This window comes from Cyclopterus lumpus, chromosome 22, assembly GCF_009769545.1.
Source record: "Cyclopterus lumpus isolate fCycLum1 chromosome 22, fCycLum1.pri, whole genome shotgun sequence".
NCBI lineage: Eukaryota > Metazoa > Chordata > Actinopteri > Perciformes > Cyclopteridae > Cyclopterus > Cyclopterus lumpus.
The window spans coordinates 16,465,779-16,482,919 of record NC_046987.1 but is presented as its reverse complement, the minus strand read 5'-3'; the positions used below and the strand labels follow the sequence as shown (position 1 = coordinate 16,482,919).

General features: G+C 40.8%; 1 protein-coding gene across 1 annotated transcript in view; it reads left to right on the top strand.

The window, feature by feature from the left end:
• gfra4a (GDNF family receptor alpha 4a) overlaps nt 1–17,141 on the top strand; it is a 118,870-nt gene that overhangs the window by 79,011 nt on the left and 22,718 nt on the right. Inside the window, exons 2-3 of the mRNA XM_034525310.1 lie at nt 9,881–10,162; nt 12,676–12,756. Coding sequence (XP_034381201.1) covers nt 9,881–10,162; nt 12,676–12,756 — 363 coding nt within the window. The remainder of the gene's footprint in view (nt 1–9,880; nt 10,163–12,675; nt 12,757–17,141) is intronic.

Here is a 17,141-nt window from a genome sequence, read left to right as displayed (position 1 = left end):
CTGGGAAAATTGGCAGCAATTACATCTCGACTGACATTGGGCTCTTTTATCAAGTCCCTGGACTTACAGGCACTACAAAATCAAATCAAGTTGGAGAAAATATCCTCTCCCCGGTGTCCTTCCTCCCAACATAGCGTTTTACTCGCAAGCCGACATGTCGAGTTTATTTGTCTAACAGTGCGGTGCGGAACACTCATGAATCCTTCTCTTTGTCTCAGTCCATCTCAACATTGACAAATACAGGATGTAAACAGCAGCGCGTTAAAATAACTAAAGACGAGAATAACATAAGGAGAACAGGTGATCGTGGGAAGTTGTTCTGTGGTCGGTATCATTGACGTCTTGTACGACACCCTCCTCTTGCTTCCTGGCACGGTACAGCACGGCACAGCTGGCAGGGTGGACGGGGTTCAGCATGCTGTCAGCTACGTCCTCTAACGGGCTCATGCTTTGGGTCAGCGACTTGTTTCGGTCCAGGTGGATCTCACTTATGTGGGTGAGCATCAATGAACTCCTCCGTGCACAGTCATGTTCTCTACCTGCACAGTCATGTTTTCTACGTGCACAGTCATGTTCTCTACCTGCACAGTCATGTTCTCTACGTGCAGTCATGTTCTCTACCTGCACAGTCATGTTCTCTACGTGCAGTCATGTTCTCTACCTGCACAGTCATGTTCTCTACGTGCACAGTCATGTTCTCTACCTGCACAGTCATGTTCTCTACGTGCAGTCATGTTCTCTACCTGCACAGTCATGTTCTCTACGTGCACAGTCATGTCCTCTACCTGCACAGTCATGTCCTCTACGTGCACAGTCATGTTCTCTACGTGCACAGTCATGTTCTCTACGTGCACAGTCATGTCCTCTACCTGCACAGTCATGTTCTCTACGTGCACAGTTATATTCTCTACCTGCAGTCATGTTCTCTACCTGCAGTCATGTTCTCTACGTGCACAGTTATGTTCTCTAAGTGCACAGTCATGTCCTCTACCTGCACAGTCATGTTCTCTACGTGCACAGTTATGTTCTCTAAGTGCACAGTCATGTCCTCTACCTGCACAGTTATGTTCTCTAAGTGCACAGTCATGTTCTCTACGTGCACAGTTATGTTCTCTAAGTGCACAGTCATGTTCTCTACGTGCACAGTCATGTCCTCTACGTGCACAGTCATGTCCTCTACGTGCACAGTCATGTTCTCTACGTGCACAGTCATGTTCTCGCTGACGTGCTGAAAAGCACATGTACTAAACTAAAATGAAAAAAGAAGATGGTAATGACTCTACCTGCGTAACGTCTGCGTGTTAAGCAGTCCATGTGAGCACGCTGACATTTAACTCCAAGCACTGCTGTGCCTCAAAGAGACTCTTTAGTCTAATTAGTTTGGGTCTAATTAGTCCGTTCTTATTGAAATTCACATTATGTGACCAGTGACAGGACAACATGTATCGCACTAGCCTCGGTCCTCATGGTGCCCAGCAATATATGTTCTACCAGACTCAGAGAACGTTTCATCTTTGTACTAAAATTACCGGTTCTGCCACATTGTCATCCTGCGTGTGTGTGTGTGTGTGCGTGTCCTATTTAAAATGCTAATTAGAATTCCCTCAAGAATTTGGAACAAAAGTAATTTGCTTTTCTTTTTTTTATAAATATTTTATATAGTTTAAGAAACTAACAGGGCTTCACCTCTCCAGTGGTTGACCAATCTGATCGAAGCACACTTTCAGTAGCCCGAGGACTTTCTTATTCAGCTCAGCAGAAAGAAGTGAGCCACACTGGGCAGCAATGCACCCCCACACTTTGACTGCGACTGTGTCGAAAAGAGGAAGAGAAGTTCTTTGCTGTCTCCCCCCCAAAGGACCTCAGTCTGCTTGAAGGTGGATTCTGTGTTGGACCTGTCCACAGACTCCCAGTTCTCTGCACCCCCACTTAAACTTATTTCTCTATAAATGTGGTGGAGCAAAACATATTTAACAAAACAACCTCCAGATAGTATCCACTTACTCGCCTCCTCTGGCTCGTTGGGCTTTCACACAGCTCCTCCTCATTAAAAGGAACTGTCGTACAAACATCTCACATTTATAATGAAGTGCAGCGCTGGTGTGTTTGCTTCCTTCCTGAAATACTTATGAGAAATTTCCATCAAAAGGCAAATGCTATTCTACTTTTGTTAATTATTATTACAATCTCATGCAGTACTTCTCATTTATGTTCCCATTAAGATGGTCTTCATTGTCATAATATCCAATTTAGAATTTTTTAGAGCTTCTGATTGAAGTGTTGAAGCTTTTGTCTTTTATTTCTTTTCAGATACGGATCTAGTCATCCAACTTCATTGTAATCATCTTTTCATTCTCCCATCATATGATTCACTCCCACTCAGGAGCTCATTATAAAACCAATGTATTATTATATATAGCACAACATGAATGTGTCTGCAAAAAGTATCAAGAAAATCCTCTTTAAAATTGTAAGAATAGTTGATTCATTAAGCTTTCCGGTCTGGAGATAAACATGCTCTCACACACCTCCATTCCAAGAAGACAAAGAAAATAGCAGTTGCGTGGTTATTCTGGAACAGCTGCGGAATGATATTGACTTTCTTCGGGATGGATTAGTCACTGAGGAATCCGGGAAGTGAGTTAGTATTCTGCATCATGGCCAGAGTGGTCTCTCGATTCTCCTCCAAATGTCATCATGTTTTGCTGAATCAATGATAGAGACCGAGAGGACGCCATCGCAGCGCATTTTGAGGACCAATTATTCTCTGGAGAAGTCTAAAAAGTGTCTAAACTGTGCATGTTTGTTCTTTCACGTGGGCCTGCATTTATTGGAAGAATATTGCTTCATGTTTTTTGTTTTGGCAACACTGGGGAGGAGAGAGGACATTATTAGAAGCTGTGAAAACAGAGACGGCATTGCTGTAAAAAAAAAAAATTAGAGAAAAAAACACCCCAGCAGAGACATTGAGTCATCTTGGTTAAAACGTGTTCGGGAACACACTGTTAGCCAATAAGGAACCCCGGTACACAGTAACAAAAGCATTGGTCCCCATTGTAGTCCTGTCAACAATTTACCGAACAATCCAAGAGCTTGTTAGCTCTAATAGTTTTCATCATACCGTCGATGGCAAGTCGCTCAGCCATGCAGGGACTGATGGAGAGAAATATGCTTTTCATGAGAGATCTATAGTCAACAACAACAACAACAACAGGCTGTGTGCAGCGGCTCAAGCTGAGAAAACAAATTATTACATTTCTTATGAGCTCGCCTCTTTTGTTCAGTCAGTGTGGTAAACTTGGCGTTGTAGGAGGAGTCTCTTCAACATCATTGTTCCACTGCTTTGGAAAGAGAAATGCATTTAAAGCCAAGTTTATTTGTATAAATCAATACAACATGTACAGGCTCAAGTTTACAGGCCCTCAACTATGGCTGGAGGAAATAATACTTTGAGTATCGATCGATCTCTTCAGAATTTTCACTTAAAGTCACAAACTGTTGATACCTAACCGACTGTTTATGCAAAACATTGACTGACAACTTTTGTTGCAATATTATATCTGCTTGCAGCAACTAAAGCATGATGCATGTTATTCATGTTCTCTACGTGCACAGTCATGTTCTCTACGTGCACAGTCATGTTCTCTACGTGCAGTCACGTTCTCTGTCTTTAAGAGTGATTAGGTTTAGGTTACCCTCAACTAAACCCTAGATTTGAATAGCCAAAGAGCCCAAAACAACTACTAGCTGATGCAAAACAGCTGCAAAGAGACACAAAGAGACTACAAGGAGACTCAAAACCACTATTAAAAGAAGCATAACAACAATAAATAGAAAAAAAAGATTACAGAGCGACACAAAACAACCAGACAAAAATAACAGCAAAAACACAGAAGTTACAAAATGACACAATATAACAAAGAGACGCAATTTACCACAAAACACTCACAAAGCAACAACAACTATAAAGTGTCTTGCTCCTATGTGGTGGAGTTGATGGGAGACACAGTTGCATTTACTCAATAAAATGTCCAGAAATACGTAGGCCACAACTTCTGAGAGCCCAAGATGATGTGTTCAAAGGTGAAAGCAATATAACATCTCATAGACATTCAGTCTGCAGAGGTTTGGCATTTGTGCCTACGTGAGAGACAAATCCATCATCCTCTTCCTGTTTGTAAGTGGAGAGGACAAAATATTAAAAGAGCCTCTCAACCTCAGTAATAAACTTATAGTTCATTTAATCTCTCTCTTGTCAATCCCATTATGTTCATCATAATCCCCCCCCCCCCCCCCCCCCCCCTTCGTGGACAGTCAGTATTGTTCATCTGTGTAAAAATAAATGTACCAATAATGAACATAAAATTAGAAGAATTAATAGAAATTAAGAACTCAAGGGGTTTATAACTCAACAATGGAATTGTAGTAAATCCTGATTCTCTCTTTAGGGAATGCAACTTTAAGGATGACTGAGCAGAAAAGTTGTACTTGTAGTTTTCTGGGATTCAATCATACTTATATACAAACATAATATTTCCCATATGCAGTGTATCATAGCATTGGCATCGATGGGTCTGCCCCCCCCCCCCCCCCCCCCCCCCCCCCCCCAGTTCTATCATCATGATTCATTCCATGGGCTCTTCACAGCGATGAACATCAGTTATCGAGAATTGGATCTTATTGAGTTCCCTTCACGTGGTGCAGCTCTTATAGATTTGAAAGGAAAACCTCCTCTTGTTGGCTGATAGCTGGCGGCTGATGGCAGTGAGTGATGCCTGGTGGCTGCAGAGGAGCCCGGGGGGGGTTTAGGTGGGAGGCGGAGAGACGTGAGGAGCCCCCCGATAAGCTTCCTTTTGAGAAGAGCAGTTATTTAGTGTTCTATTTGTAAGGTGCTCTTGTCAATCGCCCCCATTGTTGCCTACTATGTCATACATGTGTATCTGCTCACAGGACACAGCTTTCATTCATGTCCCACAACTCTTGTCAACAAAATGATCACTTAATTTGGACAGTCCCACGCTTTAAAAAATATATATATTTTCTGCTGCCAGAATGAAGGTCGTAGTTTTAGAATCTTGTAACAGGTGTGTTTGCGTGCGAGATGAGAGAGAATGAAATGAATGAAAATGGGGGGGATGAGAGAGAGACAGAGAGAGAGAGAGAGAGAGACTCACTCAGGGGGGCAGATAGGATGGAACGAATGTGAATGACAAGCCAACTGATTTCTCCCAATTGGTTTCGACTGTCTCTGATTGAACTGCCGGTGTGCCGCCGCTTTGTTTCCAGGCAAACGGTTATCTCTCGCGATCTGGAGGGCAACTTAATTTTCTCAGACAAATATCAAACCTCTCTCCACACTGGATTAGTTACAATTTAACACGATTTGCACGGTTGCTGTTCACCGGGGGCCTTTTTTTTATTATCATTCTTTTTGCCTTGAAGCAGCAGCAGGTCTTGCAAGGCTCTCTCTCCCCGGCGCTCCACCTTCCACCTTCAGAACACCCACACACGCACCACCCACATGCCTGATCCCACCTGCTGCTCCACTCTCACTCGCATAAGCAGAAATCTCGATGTTTAAATAGTGTTATTCTTAAACGGGGTGAAGAAAAGTACCGCGAGGTGACACGCTATCACATGTTCCCGATGCAAATCTGCATTTTAAGAGCGAGGGAAGTAACTTGACAAAGGCAGCATCACTTGACACCAGAAAAACTCAGAGTGGAGCTGATTTACATAAAAAACGAATGACATTATGTCACTGTGCAGTTTTTGGGGGGGGTTTTCTCTTTGTTTTGCTCGACGTGGAACACGTACGATTTTAAGACTCCATGATGGAACAAATGTCTTGTTTAAGGGGATATTTCTTTTGGCACACAAAGTGCTGTCTGTCAAGACCTTCGCAAAGATGAGCTCTTCACTTGAGTGGCAGATGCTTTCTCTCAATAGCATCCACTAACACCCCAAACCCATAGCAACACGCTTCTTGCCTGTCTAGACTCGTATTGACAGCTTGCCTCTAGATTAGCTGACTCCTTGGAAAGGTTGAGATCTCTCCTGCTGGACGCATGGCATTTAACCCCTCCCCTCCCTTCAGCTCAAGATGTAGACTTGACTCAGATATGAAATGCCCTTTTTTCCTTTATTTTTTCCTCATCTGATCATCTCTAGAGTTACGTAACCCGGGGAGTTGGAGCCTAAACGAAGGCGTCGTATTCAGTTCTGTCAGCGTGCCGGTGGAAGAAGAGCAAACTCCCTCCTTTTTATTGGGAAAGCGCTTTCGCTCCTCATCACTTGATTAAGCCGTGATGGAATACAATCTGATTCAAATTTAATTACCGAACCGACTCGCTGCACAGAACGTCTCAACGAGTAGTCAGTGACACTTGCTTCTGGGAATCTGTTAAGCAGTCGATAACCAATTCTGCTCACTTGTTTAAAACTTATCGCCATCATTTTAGATTGTTTGAAATGCTTTCAGACTCTTGAGAGAGCTGCACTTATCTCGATAATTAATTAACCACTTAACATACAGTTTATTTAAAGTTAGAAGGCTCCCCTTATTCCGCCCTGTCTGATAATATTTCATATATTTTCTGTCTCGCTCTTTATCGAAAGCTGTATATTTACACTGGGTGACATATTCAAACGTCAGACTCAATATTTTTGTGGCTGCACCTTAAAGTTCTGTTGGTTTGAACAAAGTTTGTCTGCACAATAGGAGTTTGCGCCGGTTGCTACACCTTCAAGTTAGCGACACTAGGGATGACTAATCTCAACCGTTTTTTGGATAGATGGCCATGAAATGTGGTACATATATATCCACTGTGTGCAGACGATGAATCCTAATTGCTTCACTTGTGAAAGTTTGACAAGGCAGGGTGCAGCAGCATGAAAACACGGCTCCCTGAAATGTGTCAAAACATGTCAGCGATCAAGATTTGTTCTGTGTTGGGGGGATTTGGGGGGGGGGGGGGACTTGAGTGGGGAACGATGGAGAAAATGGAAAATGACATGTGCAATTTATGATTGTGTACTCTGTGCTTTTGAGAAGAAACGTGATTTCCAAAAAAAAAAGAAAAACATGACAGCGATCAACATTTAAGGCAAATCGTGAAGTTAAGAGCATAAACCCTTAATGTAAGGATTTTCAGACACATTTAAAACAATTCATGAAATAATTTAAGAAGATTTAAGAGCAAGATAAAATGAGGTCATGTATAAAACAATTAAGATTCATGTCTTTTGAGAGCCCACCCCAAACTGGGCTGGCATACTTTATGTATATATGTTTTAGAACGTCACAAGCTCTTTGATGGATTCTTGGCAGTTTGAGTATATACTTAATGTGGGCATGACAGATCAGATATCTGCACTCAATGTATACACCTGTTGCTCTACACCTCCTGGCACTGGTTACCATATCCATGGTCTTAGCTCCTCTCATAGAAAGTGAAAACTCCTGCACTCATTCCGCCACAGAGTCTGAGGCCATGAAAAGACTCCATCGGTAGCTTGGTGACGGGGATAACAAAGGGAGGCAGACATGAATCCAGGCTGTCGATGAAAATCACAAAGCAACAGTGACACCAGCTATAATGTCACAGGGATCGGACACACGGGAACCCCACTGCTTCCTTTGCTCTGCCACTCAGAGAGCTCCTCGCCATGAGCCGGAGTCGGGAGAAAATCAACAAAAACAGCGTGAACTTCCATTTTGGGGGGTTATCATTGCAGGATCTTAATCAAAGTGGGGACGGCTGATCTGTTTGCCATAAAACCATGTTGCGATGGGACAATTTTGGAAATTGTGTCTTCCAGGAGGGCGTCCCTCAGGATCCATTCATACATTTTACCGACACAGCTGACCAAAGAGATTCGACGCCAGTCAGCTGGGAAGCTGAGATTTTAATTTTTAGTGACAGCTTTGACCAGGGTTACCATTACTTTGGAAAACATATTGATACAAGTAAGAACAACTTCACATACCAATAACAGGGGCCAGCTCTTCATAAAATATATTTTAAATCCGAGAAAGAGCATTTCTTTTAGAGTCTAGCTTTGACCTGCTTGATGCTCAGGAGAGCTGTGGCACTTTCAGCCCTCTCGTGAATAACATCCCTCTCAGATGGAAAAGTATACACTTGGTCCCAGATTGAAGCAAAGTGCATGGCCAGAATGTCACTCCCTCTCGAAGGTTGGGTGGTGCCATCATCCTCCATCCTCACAAGTGCTGACCCCCTGACCTTTCCTCTAGCACCGGCAGGTTGACATTTTTGGTTTTGAGCGAAAAAGCCATGGTGGACCACGACAAACTGAGATTTTTTGAGCAAGTGTACACACTCAGCAGTGCATCCATTTGGGGGGGGGGGGGGGAGGGGGGGGTACGTTTTCCCAAATAACTCTTGTGCAGAAAAGATAACTTTCAGAGATTGTTTATCGTATCAGCTCCCTGAAAACATTGTCAAGATAGTTTGACATCAATTTACAAGCACGTCAATCAACTGCTGCTCGGTTTAGATGGATTTGCCAGTTTGGGGATTTGTGAGTTTACAAATAAAAAGTCACACCTTTTTTTATGTTTCTTTTTTTTTTTTTTTTAAGGTCGGAAATGTTCTCGTCTCTGGCAGTACGCTCTTGATCCTGTTACTTTGTAGTTTGGAACAATACAATATTGGAGTCATTCATCCCTCAGATGTTGTGCCTGTTGTTTACTCTTATAACAAGCATATTTTAGTACTTTTTTATATACAAGTGTTATCCCAAACCAGACGCATGGGTGGATTAAACAACACTACATCATCTTTAAGAGTAAGACTAAGAGCTGTTTGGCAGCTGGGGAATAAACAAGTATTTACTGTCTTCAGGGGAATAAAGCCTGCATGTTATTAGCGTCACATGAAACAAGACAACAGTAAACAAGCTGTTCCCCCACTGTAACAAATATGACACCTACTTTTTGACTTGAGCTGAAACACCTCAGTGTAATTTTAAACATGTATTGGCGAGATGCATCATCCCCCCAAGTTTTATCAAAATCCACTCAGTGGTGTCAAATGTATTCTATGTGACAACTATATGAATTCATGAATAATATAGCACCCCCTTGGTTTATGAATGTCATTTTAAAATGCAGAAATACAGTAGTGAGATGGCTCGTTGACCAAGTTTGATTGCTTCTGACAAGGGATGTAAAACTGTAATCCAAAATTTCAATTCAATACAATTTACATTATTTTAACAATGATTCAGTGGGCCATAAAAGCGCACATTAATTCGCCAGTTTTAATTTGCTTTAAGGGCGTGTCCATTATGTTTGAGGTTAAATCATTCTGTAGCTTCCCAGTGCTGCTTATTATGTATTCAAATCCGAACATTAAAATTCTGACCGTAGTCGATATAGTTATTGCTTTGCGTCAAAATGCTATTTTCCCAAGCACGTCTAAAAAAAAATATGATGACATTGCTGTTTTTCTCAAAAGAGTCCGGCAGCTTTGAGTAGAGCGAGAAAACTGCTTCAGTTCCTCTTCCTGGATTTTTTTGCAGCTCCCATTTTGAGTCTGGCACAGTACACACCTTGTATCTTACCCATCTTTCTTCCAGTTTCAAAATATGTGGCAGCTTGTCCTTTAAGATTTGTCGGGGGTGCTATCTTCACTTTCTTCAGAGAAATTACAGGTTTTAGAGTGGTTTGATTTAGAAAATATAAAGACATCCAAAACTACCTCTGAAATGTTACGTTGGAATAAACTTCACTGAACAAACTGTACAGAAAACCAATGGACGGACCAGTCTCCTGCTCAGATCTCCTCAGCACAGCACGAGACTAAGCTATCCTAAGTCTGCCTCTCTAAGCCTGTCTGTCTGTCTTGTCCTGCAGGAGTCCCACGCATGGCTCTCTCTGCAGGCGGGAGGGACTGCATGCGCGCGGGAGACACCTGCTCCAGCGACGACACCTGCAGCCCGCGACTGCGCACCCTCAGGCAGTGTGTGGCGGGAGACGGCAGCGTGAAGCTGGGGCCCGGGGCGAGGAACCAGTGTGAGAACGCCATGACGGCGCTGCTGTCCACCCCTCTGCACGGCTGCCAGTGTAAACGAGGCATGAAGAAGGAGAAGAACTGCCTGAGCATCTACTGGAGTCTGCATCAGTCCGTGCTGCACGGTGAGACCGGCGTTAACGCATGCAATCTGACGGTCGTGTTCCTGAGAGGCGGGCGGGAGCAGCTACAGTATGCTATTGGGATTAATAAGTGCGTGCAGCCCATTACACACACATTAGGCCTCCGCCTCCAGAGAGCTCGACAGTAGATTCCAGGTTAAAAAAGAGTGATTATTGTGTCAAATTCCTTTTGTTCCACCCACACCGATTGAATTGCATCACTTTTGCGTTTATTACAAAGGCTTTGCACAACCATCGTCATGTCCTACATTGGAACCCTATTATTTGTGGTACATGTACATTAAAATATTTTAATTCAGCATATATATATATACATATGTATACATATGTATATATATATACACATATATATATATGTATACATGTATATATATACACATATATATATATATATATCTATACATGTGTATATATGTATATATACATATATGTATATATACATATATGTGTATATATGTATGTATATACATATATGTATATACATACATATATATATATATATATGTGTGTATATATATGCGTATATACTGTATATAGATATATATATATATATATATATATATATATGCATATATATGTATATGTATATATGTGTGTGTGAATATATGTGTGTGTATGTATATATATATGTATATATATGCATATATGTATATGTATATATGTGTGTGTGAATATATGTGTGTGTATGTATATATATATGTATATATATGCATATATATATATATATATATGCATATATATATGTATATATGTGTGTGTGAATATATGTGTGTATGTATATATATGTATATATATGCATATATATATATATATGCATATATATATGTATATATGTGTGTGTGAATATATGTGTGTATGTATATATATGTATATATATGCATATATAAATATGTGTATATATATATGCATATATAAATATGTGTGTATATATATATATGTGTATATATATATATATATGTATACATATATGTATACACACATATATATATATATATATACATATATGTATATATATATATGTATACATATATGTATACACACATATATATATATATATATATACATATATGTATACACACATATATATAAATATATATAAATATATATAAACAGTTCTTTTTAACAAGTTTGACAACATTGTGAATATCCTGCAAGTCAGGTGCAAATGCAAAAGCCATGACATGAAGATAATAAATGAATAAAACCAACCATAAAGCTCATCCATCAGACATCATTACTTCTAGGCTGGCGTGAGTGTGAAACAAGATAATATAGTAAACACTTTATTAAAAATGTCTGAACCAACTGAAGCAGACACTCCCTGAAGATGCGTTGTATTAAGTTGCAGGCTGTTAAGCAGAATATGTCAACCACCTCGTACTTAAATGTCTGTCATGTTCCTTCTGGTTAGCTGTTCCTCCCCCAGTACACATTTATTTGGTGATTTGCAGCTCAAAAGACGTCTTGATGTTGAGATTAAAGCTGCGTTCAATTTGGTGACAAAATGAATTACATTTTGATTGTTTTTACAGCATTTCAACAATATGTCAACATGTAGTTAAGACCTGCTTCACACTGGAATACGTTGATTAAAATGCTCTTAAAAGGTTTTTGTCAATGCAGCTTATGTTGTTTTTGGTATATTTTGACACGATTGTCAGGACCATTCTCTTCAATACATTAAACAAGCTGCATTTATGAACTCATACAAAGATTGTGTGGCCTCTTAACAGCTTCTACTCAAAACTCCCCCTGCTTTGAAAACCTACATTAAAGTGCTGATTGCTGAGGGGCCTGTTTTATAAGTTCAATTGCAGCTAATTGATTTTTAACCTCATACAACCTTCTTTTATTTGTGATTTGTAGTTAATTTACTTCAGAGTTTAACTTATTGAATTTAAATGAAGTGACCTTCTGTCCACTGAAGTTGAGGCTGGATTGTAAATTATCACTAATACAGTATAATGTAAAGTAATTAAGTCACCAAATCTATTTTAGGTCCTTTCTTATATTTTGTTTATATGTTGCTCACATGGTGTACATTTGGAAGTTGTTTTATTTAAATGATCACAAACTAACTGACACACCAAACGCATGAGGGCAGGTAGTATTTTACCAGCATTTCATATATTTATGGGGGGGGGGGCTCTCAGGGTTATTCTGCAGGGGGGCCTCATGTGTTTCCGTTACGGCACTGCCAACGGGGCAGATACAAAATGCACACAGGGCGGTAGATAAGAGGTGGGATGTCAAGCTGGTGCTCCAACAGCAGATGTTGTGCCCCAGAGTCTCCTAACAGGTTAATCCGGCCATGCATTAATTATTTTTGTCCAGGCCCTGTAACTTTGTATGCAACTTTTATGATATGAGTGTTTGTGTCAGTGTTTGGGGACACTGAAAAGACAAATTCTGCACTTAAGAGTAGAAGAAAAGTACAGCATTATTTTTGCGTTTGTCAGCACAACAGAAGTTACCTCTCTCTTCTACGTTGGCAGGACTCAGTCTGGTGGAGGAGTTCCCCTACGAACCAGAGGAGAGGGGCTCTGACTACGTGCGTCTGGCCTCCATTGCTGCAGGTGAGTTTGCAGGTGTTTCTCTGCAGCATCCCTTTTTCACACCAAAGAAAATCACAAACTAGCAGGTTATAACTTGCCAAGTTATGTGTCAAAAGAAAGAGCAAATCGAGACGTTACCCTGCGTCATTTTGACAGAGTAGATGGAGGTATATGTGGGTGTTTGATGAGTAACAACCCACACTTTGCTTCTGTCTTGCCTCCGAACCGGGAGGCAGGCCGCAGGGCAGGTATGTGCTGCCGTTAGCCTCGGAGGCACGGATTAATTACCTATTTACTTTAATGCATCTGGTAGCAGCAAAACTCAGGGGGGGCGGGGGGCAGCAGAGAGTGTTCAGAACAGAGAGAAACCGGAAGAAGAAAGTCACGGAAAGTAGCGAGAGGGAGAACGAGGCACAGGAAGCGAGAAAAGGAAAACTGTAGACAGACAGCGGGTTTGTTTACTCAAACAACGGGAGGTTTGGAAGAGAGAGCGGCTGCACACAAAGGGGGAGTTAATTCATTTTTTTCTTACTGGCGAGGACATAAAGTCAAGTGCATTGTTTTCTCTCATGGCAATTACACTCCGGATGAGTAAAGCTGAGATGGAGAGTCTGCGAAACTTAAATAATGACTTTAATGAAGTGATTAATGTGCCATACAGTGTAATGATAAATGCCCTACATACACAAAAACAAGTTTAAAGACGTGGATATCGTCATCTCAAAAGGAGAACACAGCTTAATTTAAACGGTTGGATACAGCGTTTCTCTGAATTGAAGCTGCGTGGGCTTAAAACTTAGCTAGGTCATCTACATCTCATGAAAAGTGCTCGACAAGTAGAGGTTTGTATTATTATTATTATTAAAACATACATCTAATTGGTTTGTTAATACATTTACTCCTGCAATAAATCAATAATTTATAAAGGCAGCCACGCAAGTGCAAATTAAGGTTACAAATTCTAATTATACTTTAAGATTCAAAAATATTAATAATATGCTAATTAAATCTGCTATATTTGTTCTACTACTGGGTAATGAATTGCATGTTGGGGGGGTTTCTGAAACATTTATGGCCATTTTTATGAGCTGGAGAGAATGAGTGGAAGCTCACGGCTTGTTTCATCAAACCTGGACGAGCAGCAATATTTATTATATTTACCGTGGGATCGTGGGTAACCTCATGATATTAAAGTTGCACAAGGTAGTTGTGTATGTTGGCAGCTTCTAATGGCAATAAGGGATCAGTGTCAAATACAAATTGTATGACTTCAAACCTGAAGTAATTCAAGCGGACGTTAGCAAACTGCACATGCTTTTCTTTTATACCACAGGGAGAAGAAAGAGAAATTATTTAACAGTGGTGTGAGGCCAGTTCAGGAGACAGTTTGTGTAAAAGCCCTAAAGGTAAATTCAGGTTATGTTCGGGTTGAGTAGCAGTTATACTTCGGTCCTCACCGGTCTAACGTGGAGATCAGGGGGCATGAAAACAAAACGCAGCTTTATAGTAGAGTCCATTAAACATCTTAAATGTCATGTTTTCCCACAGCACTGTATGTTCACACAAGCCAATTAGAGGACGATTCTGGTTTATTACAACTTGGGATGGATTTTCACAGGTTTAAACATTATTTTTGAAAGATTGTGATAATATTGTACTCACCAAAGTGATTATCATCAGTCGAGCCAAAACCAAGCGCCGCCAACCTCCCGAGCAACCATGAGCTCATTTTATAGCACACAAAACATTTGAGTGGAGAACAAGGTCCCTAGTTTGACAGTTTGATTGGAGCTCAGTGATTGACAGCTGCGTTAGAGACTCCTCGGCTCAGATTTTTTTCCCAGGCAAGGTGGATTCCTGCAAAAATGCCATTGATCATGTTAAAAGGAGGCAGAGGAAGATTCTTTTCACAGATTATCTGTCTATAGTAAATATGACAACACGTTACTTCAATAAAAGTTACCAACTGTGGCTTTAACTTCTTGCTTAATTGAGATGTATGTGTTGTAAATATGTCAAAATCACAGTTAACAGACTCACCTCCTGGTTCAACTTTGACTTTTCTTAAGTCGTTTTGCAGGCACAGTTTTGTTGTGCAATGAGGGAACATTTCAGTAAAACGTCAAGGATTCATTGATTGACAGATTTTAAAGGAAGATGTTTAGATCATTTTGCTAAACTGTTTTTTGTCCCTTCAGACTACATTGTGTAGCGTTGCCGACATGTTTCCGACCGCAACACAGCGAGTGCAATAACATCGTAATGGATAAAAATAAAGGTGAAAGCTATGTTAATTAGGTCCAATGTGTAATAAACCAGAATTGGTCAAATGGAAATTAGGAAAAAAACTCTGCAAAATCTCACGGCTGTTCGCAATGGACCGCCTGGGAATGATTTGTTTTATTGGCTGGACTCAAACCGGTATTGGAACATTTTATCCTAAAAGAATAAACTAGAAAATAAACTGAATTTCCCTTCGAACTAATTTGACCTCCTGTGGTTGGAGAATTGTGTACATACACACACCCACAGCAGAGGTACTGTTCACTGCAGCTCCGCACTGGCTTCCTTCACTTTTCGTGGGTGTTTTCACATCTCAGACAGCTTTTTTTCAAACCCACCATGAACTTCAGGTGCCACTTAATCCCACTATTAAATACCATTCTTATTTCATACATTACAGTTTCATGACGTATGACATCACCCACTGATCCTCTTCTGTTGCTTTTTCAAAAGTTAATGACCTGCCATTTTTATTCAATGGCAGGCATTTTACTTTATATAATATATATATATATATATATATATATATATATATATATATATATATATTCACAGCTAAAAATGTGTGCAGTATGCTTGTCAGATTGATGCTTTTTGACATCTGTTAAGTAAATTATATTAATTACAGACAAGCAGCAGAAGCTTGCAGCAATCATTCATTTTTTAGTCAGAAAACGTACATTTCCGTTTGCCCCGTGCTTGTTGAGCATAATTGAGTGAGATTTCAGATAAACTGTGCTCACCAGTACGTGTGAGACGGTATGGATTAATGACAAAACCAAAATAACTAAACAATTCGGATTCAGTAGACGTCCCCTTTTCACACGCTTCATAGTGCATGTTTGTGACCTCATACATAAGCTGCTTGTTAAAATGACACCGCGTGTTTGAGGCTGCTTTGAATTACAGCAGCACTGTGCTCAGCCTCCTCGTATATTTCACTCCAGCGACTCCATGCGAGGTCAAAGTTGCCATCCATGCCATGCGTTGCGACAAGTCGACCGCCAAAACAACAAAGATGTGATTAATGGTTGTTTTTCCGCCCTTATAGCATCTCTCCCTCAAACAGAGTAATGACCCTTTTCAAAAATGCAAGCCGGAGGTACAGCTCATCTTGTTTTGAGGAGTATTCAAACAACAGAATACTTCATCCTTTACCAATTCATCAGTTAACGTGAAGTCAGTGGTTTCTCTGTTTAAAACATTAGGTGTTCTACACCAATAAAGAGGCTTTGTAATGCATCATTGGCCTCTAAGAGGGGTGAAAATAGTTTTTCCTCACTACAATTTTCTACTTCATGCACCTTGCTAGCAAGACAAACGCCAACAGTTTTGTTTACTTTATCGAATCGGGTTGTTCACAAGCCTGGTAAAAAAAATAAGAAAACCAGGATCCAAAATGATACAATGAGGCTAAAGTGCGGTTACCATGGCAGAGACCTGAGTGGAGATAGATGGCCCCCAGGCAGTGTGTGGGTGCAATAAGGAACTGCTCTGGACTGTGGTTGTACTGGGCAGTTCTAAGGTGTAAAAGTGTGTGAGGCTTGTTCCTGGATGAGAGCAAATGAAAAAACAATTGGTAAAATATGATAATGCTGATTTAACATGAAAGCTTGTGTGCAAATTCCTCCGCATGAGGTCACTGGATGCAATTTGTCATCCCGACCTGGAGTTCCATCAGGTCCCCCCACCCCCCGCCTGCTTAGCAGTTAAGCTGGGAATAACCTATGTTTTGTCAGGGGTTGTTAGCTTGCTCTCTCAGGCCACTCATATTTCATGTGACAGCTTGGTGAGAGCCAAACTCACCAGGAGACACAACTACAGGCAGTTTACAAACTAATGAGCGGTGCTACCTGCCAGAGAAGCTGAACGTCATCATGGCTGTATTGACTGGGAGGACGCATGGGAGAAAAAACACACACATGAGGATGGATTGGGAAATAATGCAGCCAAAAAAAGATGGTTTTGAAAGGGGCTCTCCGCTGCCTTCACAGAGGTGGCTCATTACCGTGTAAGTCAGAGGGAGCACAGGCACTGAGGGAGGCAGAGATAGACAAAGTTGAGGAAGAGGGGATTGAGGAGAAGGGAAGAAACAGATGGAGTAATGGCAGCGCTGAGAGTGG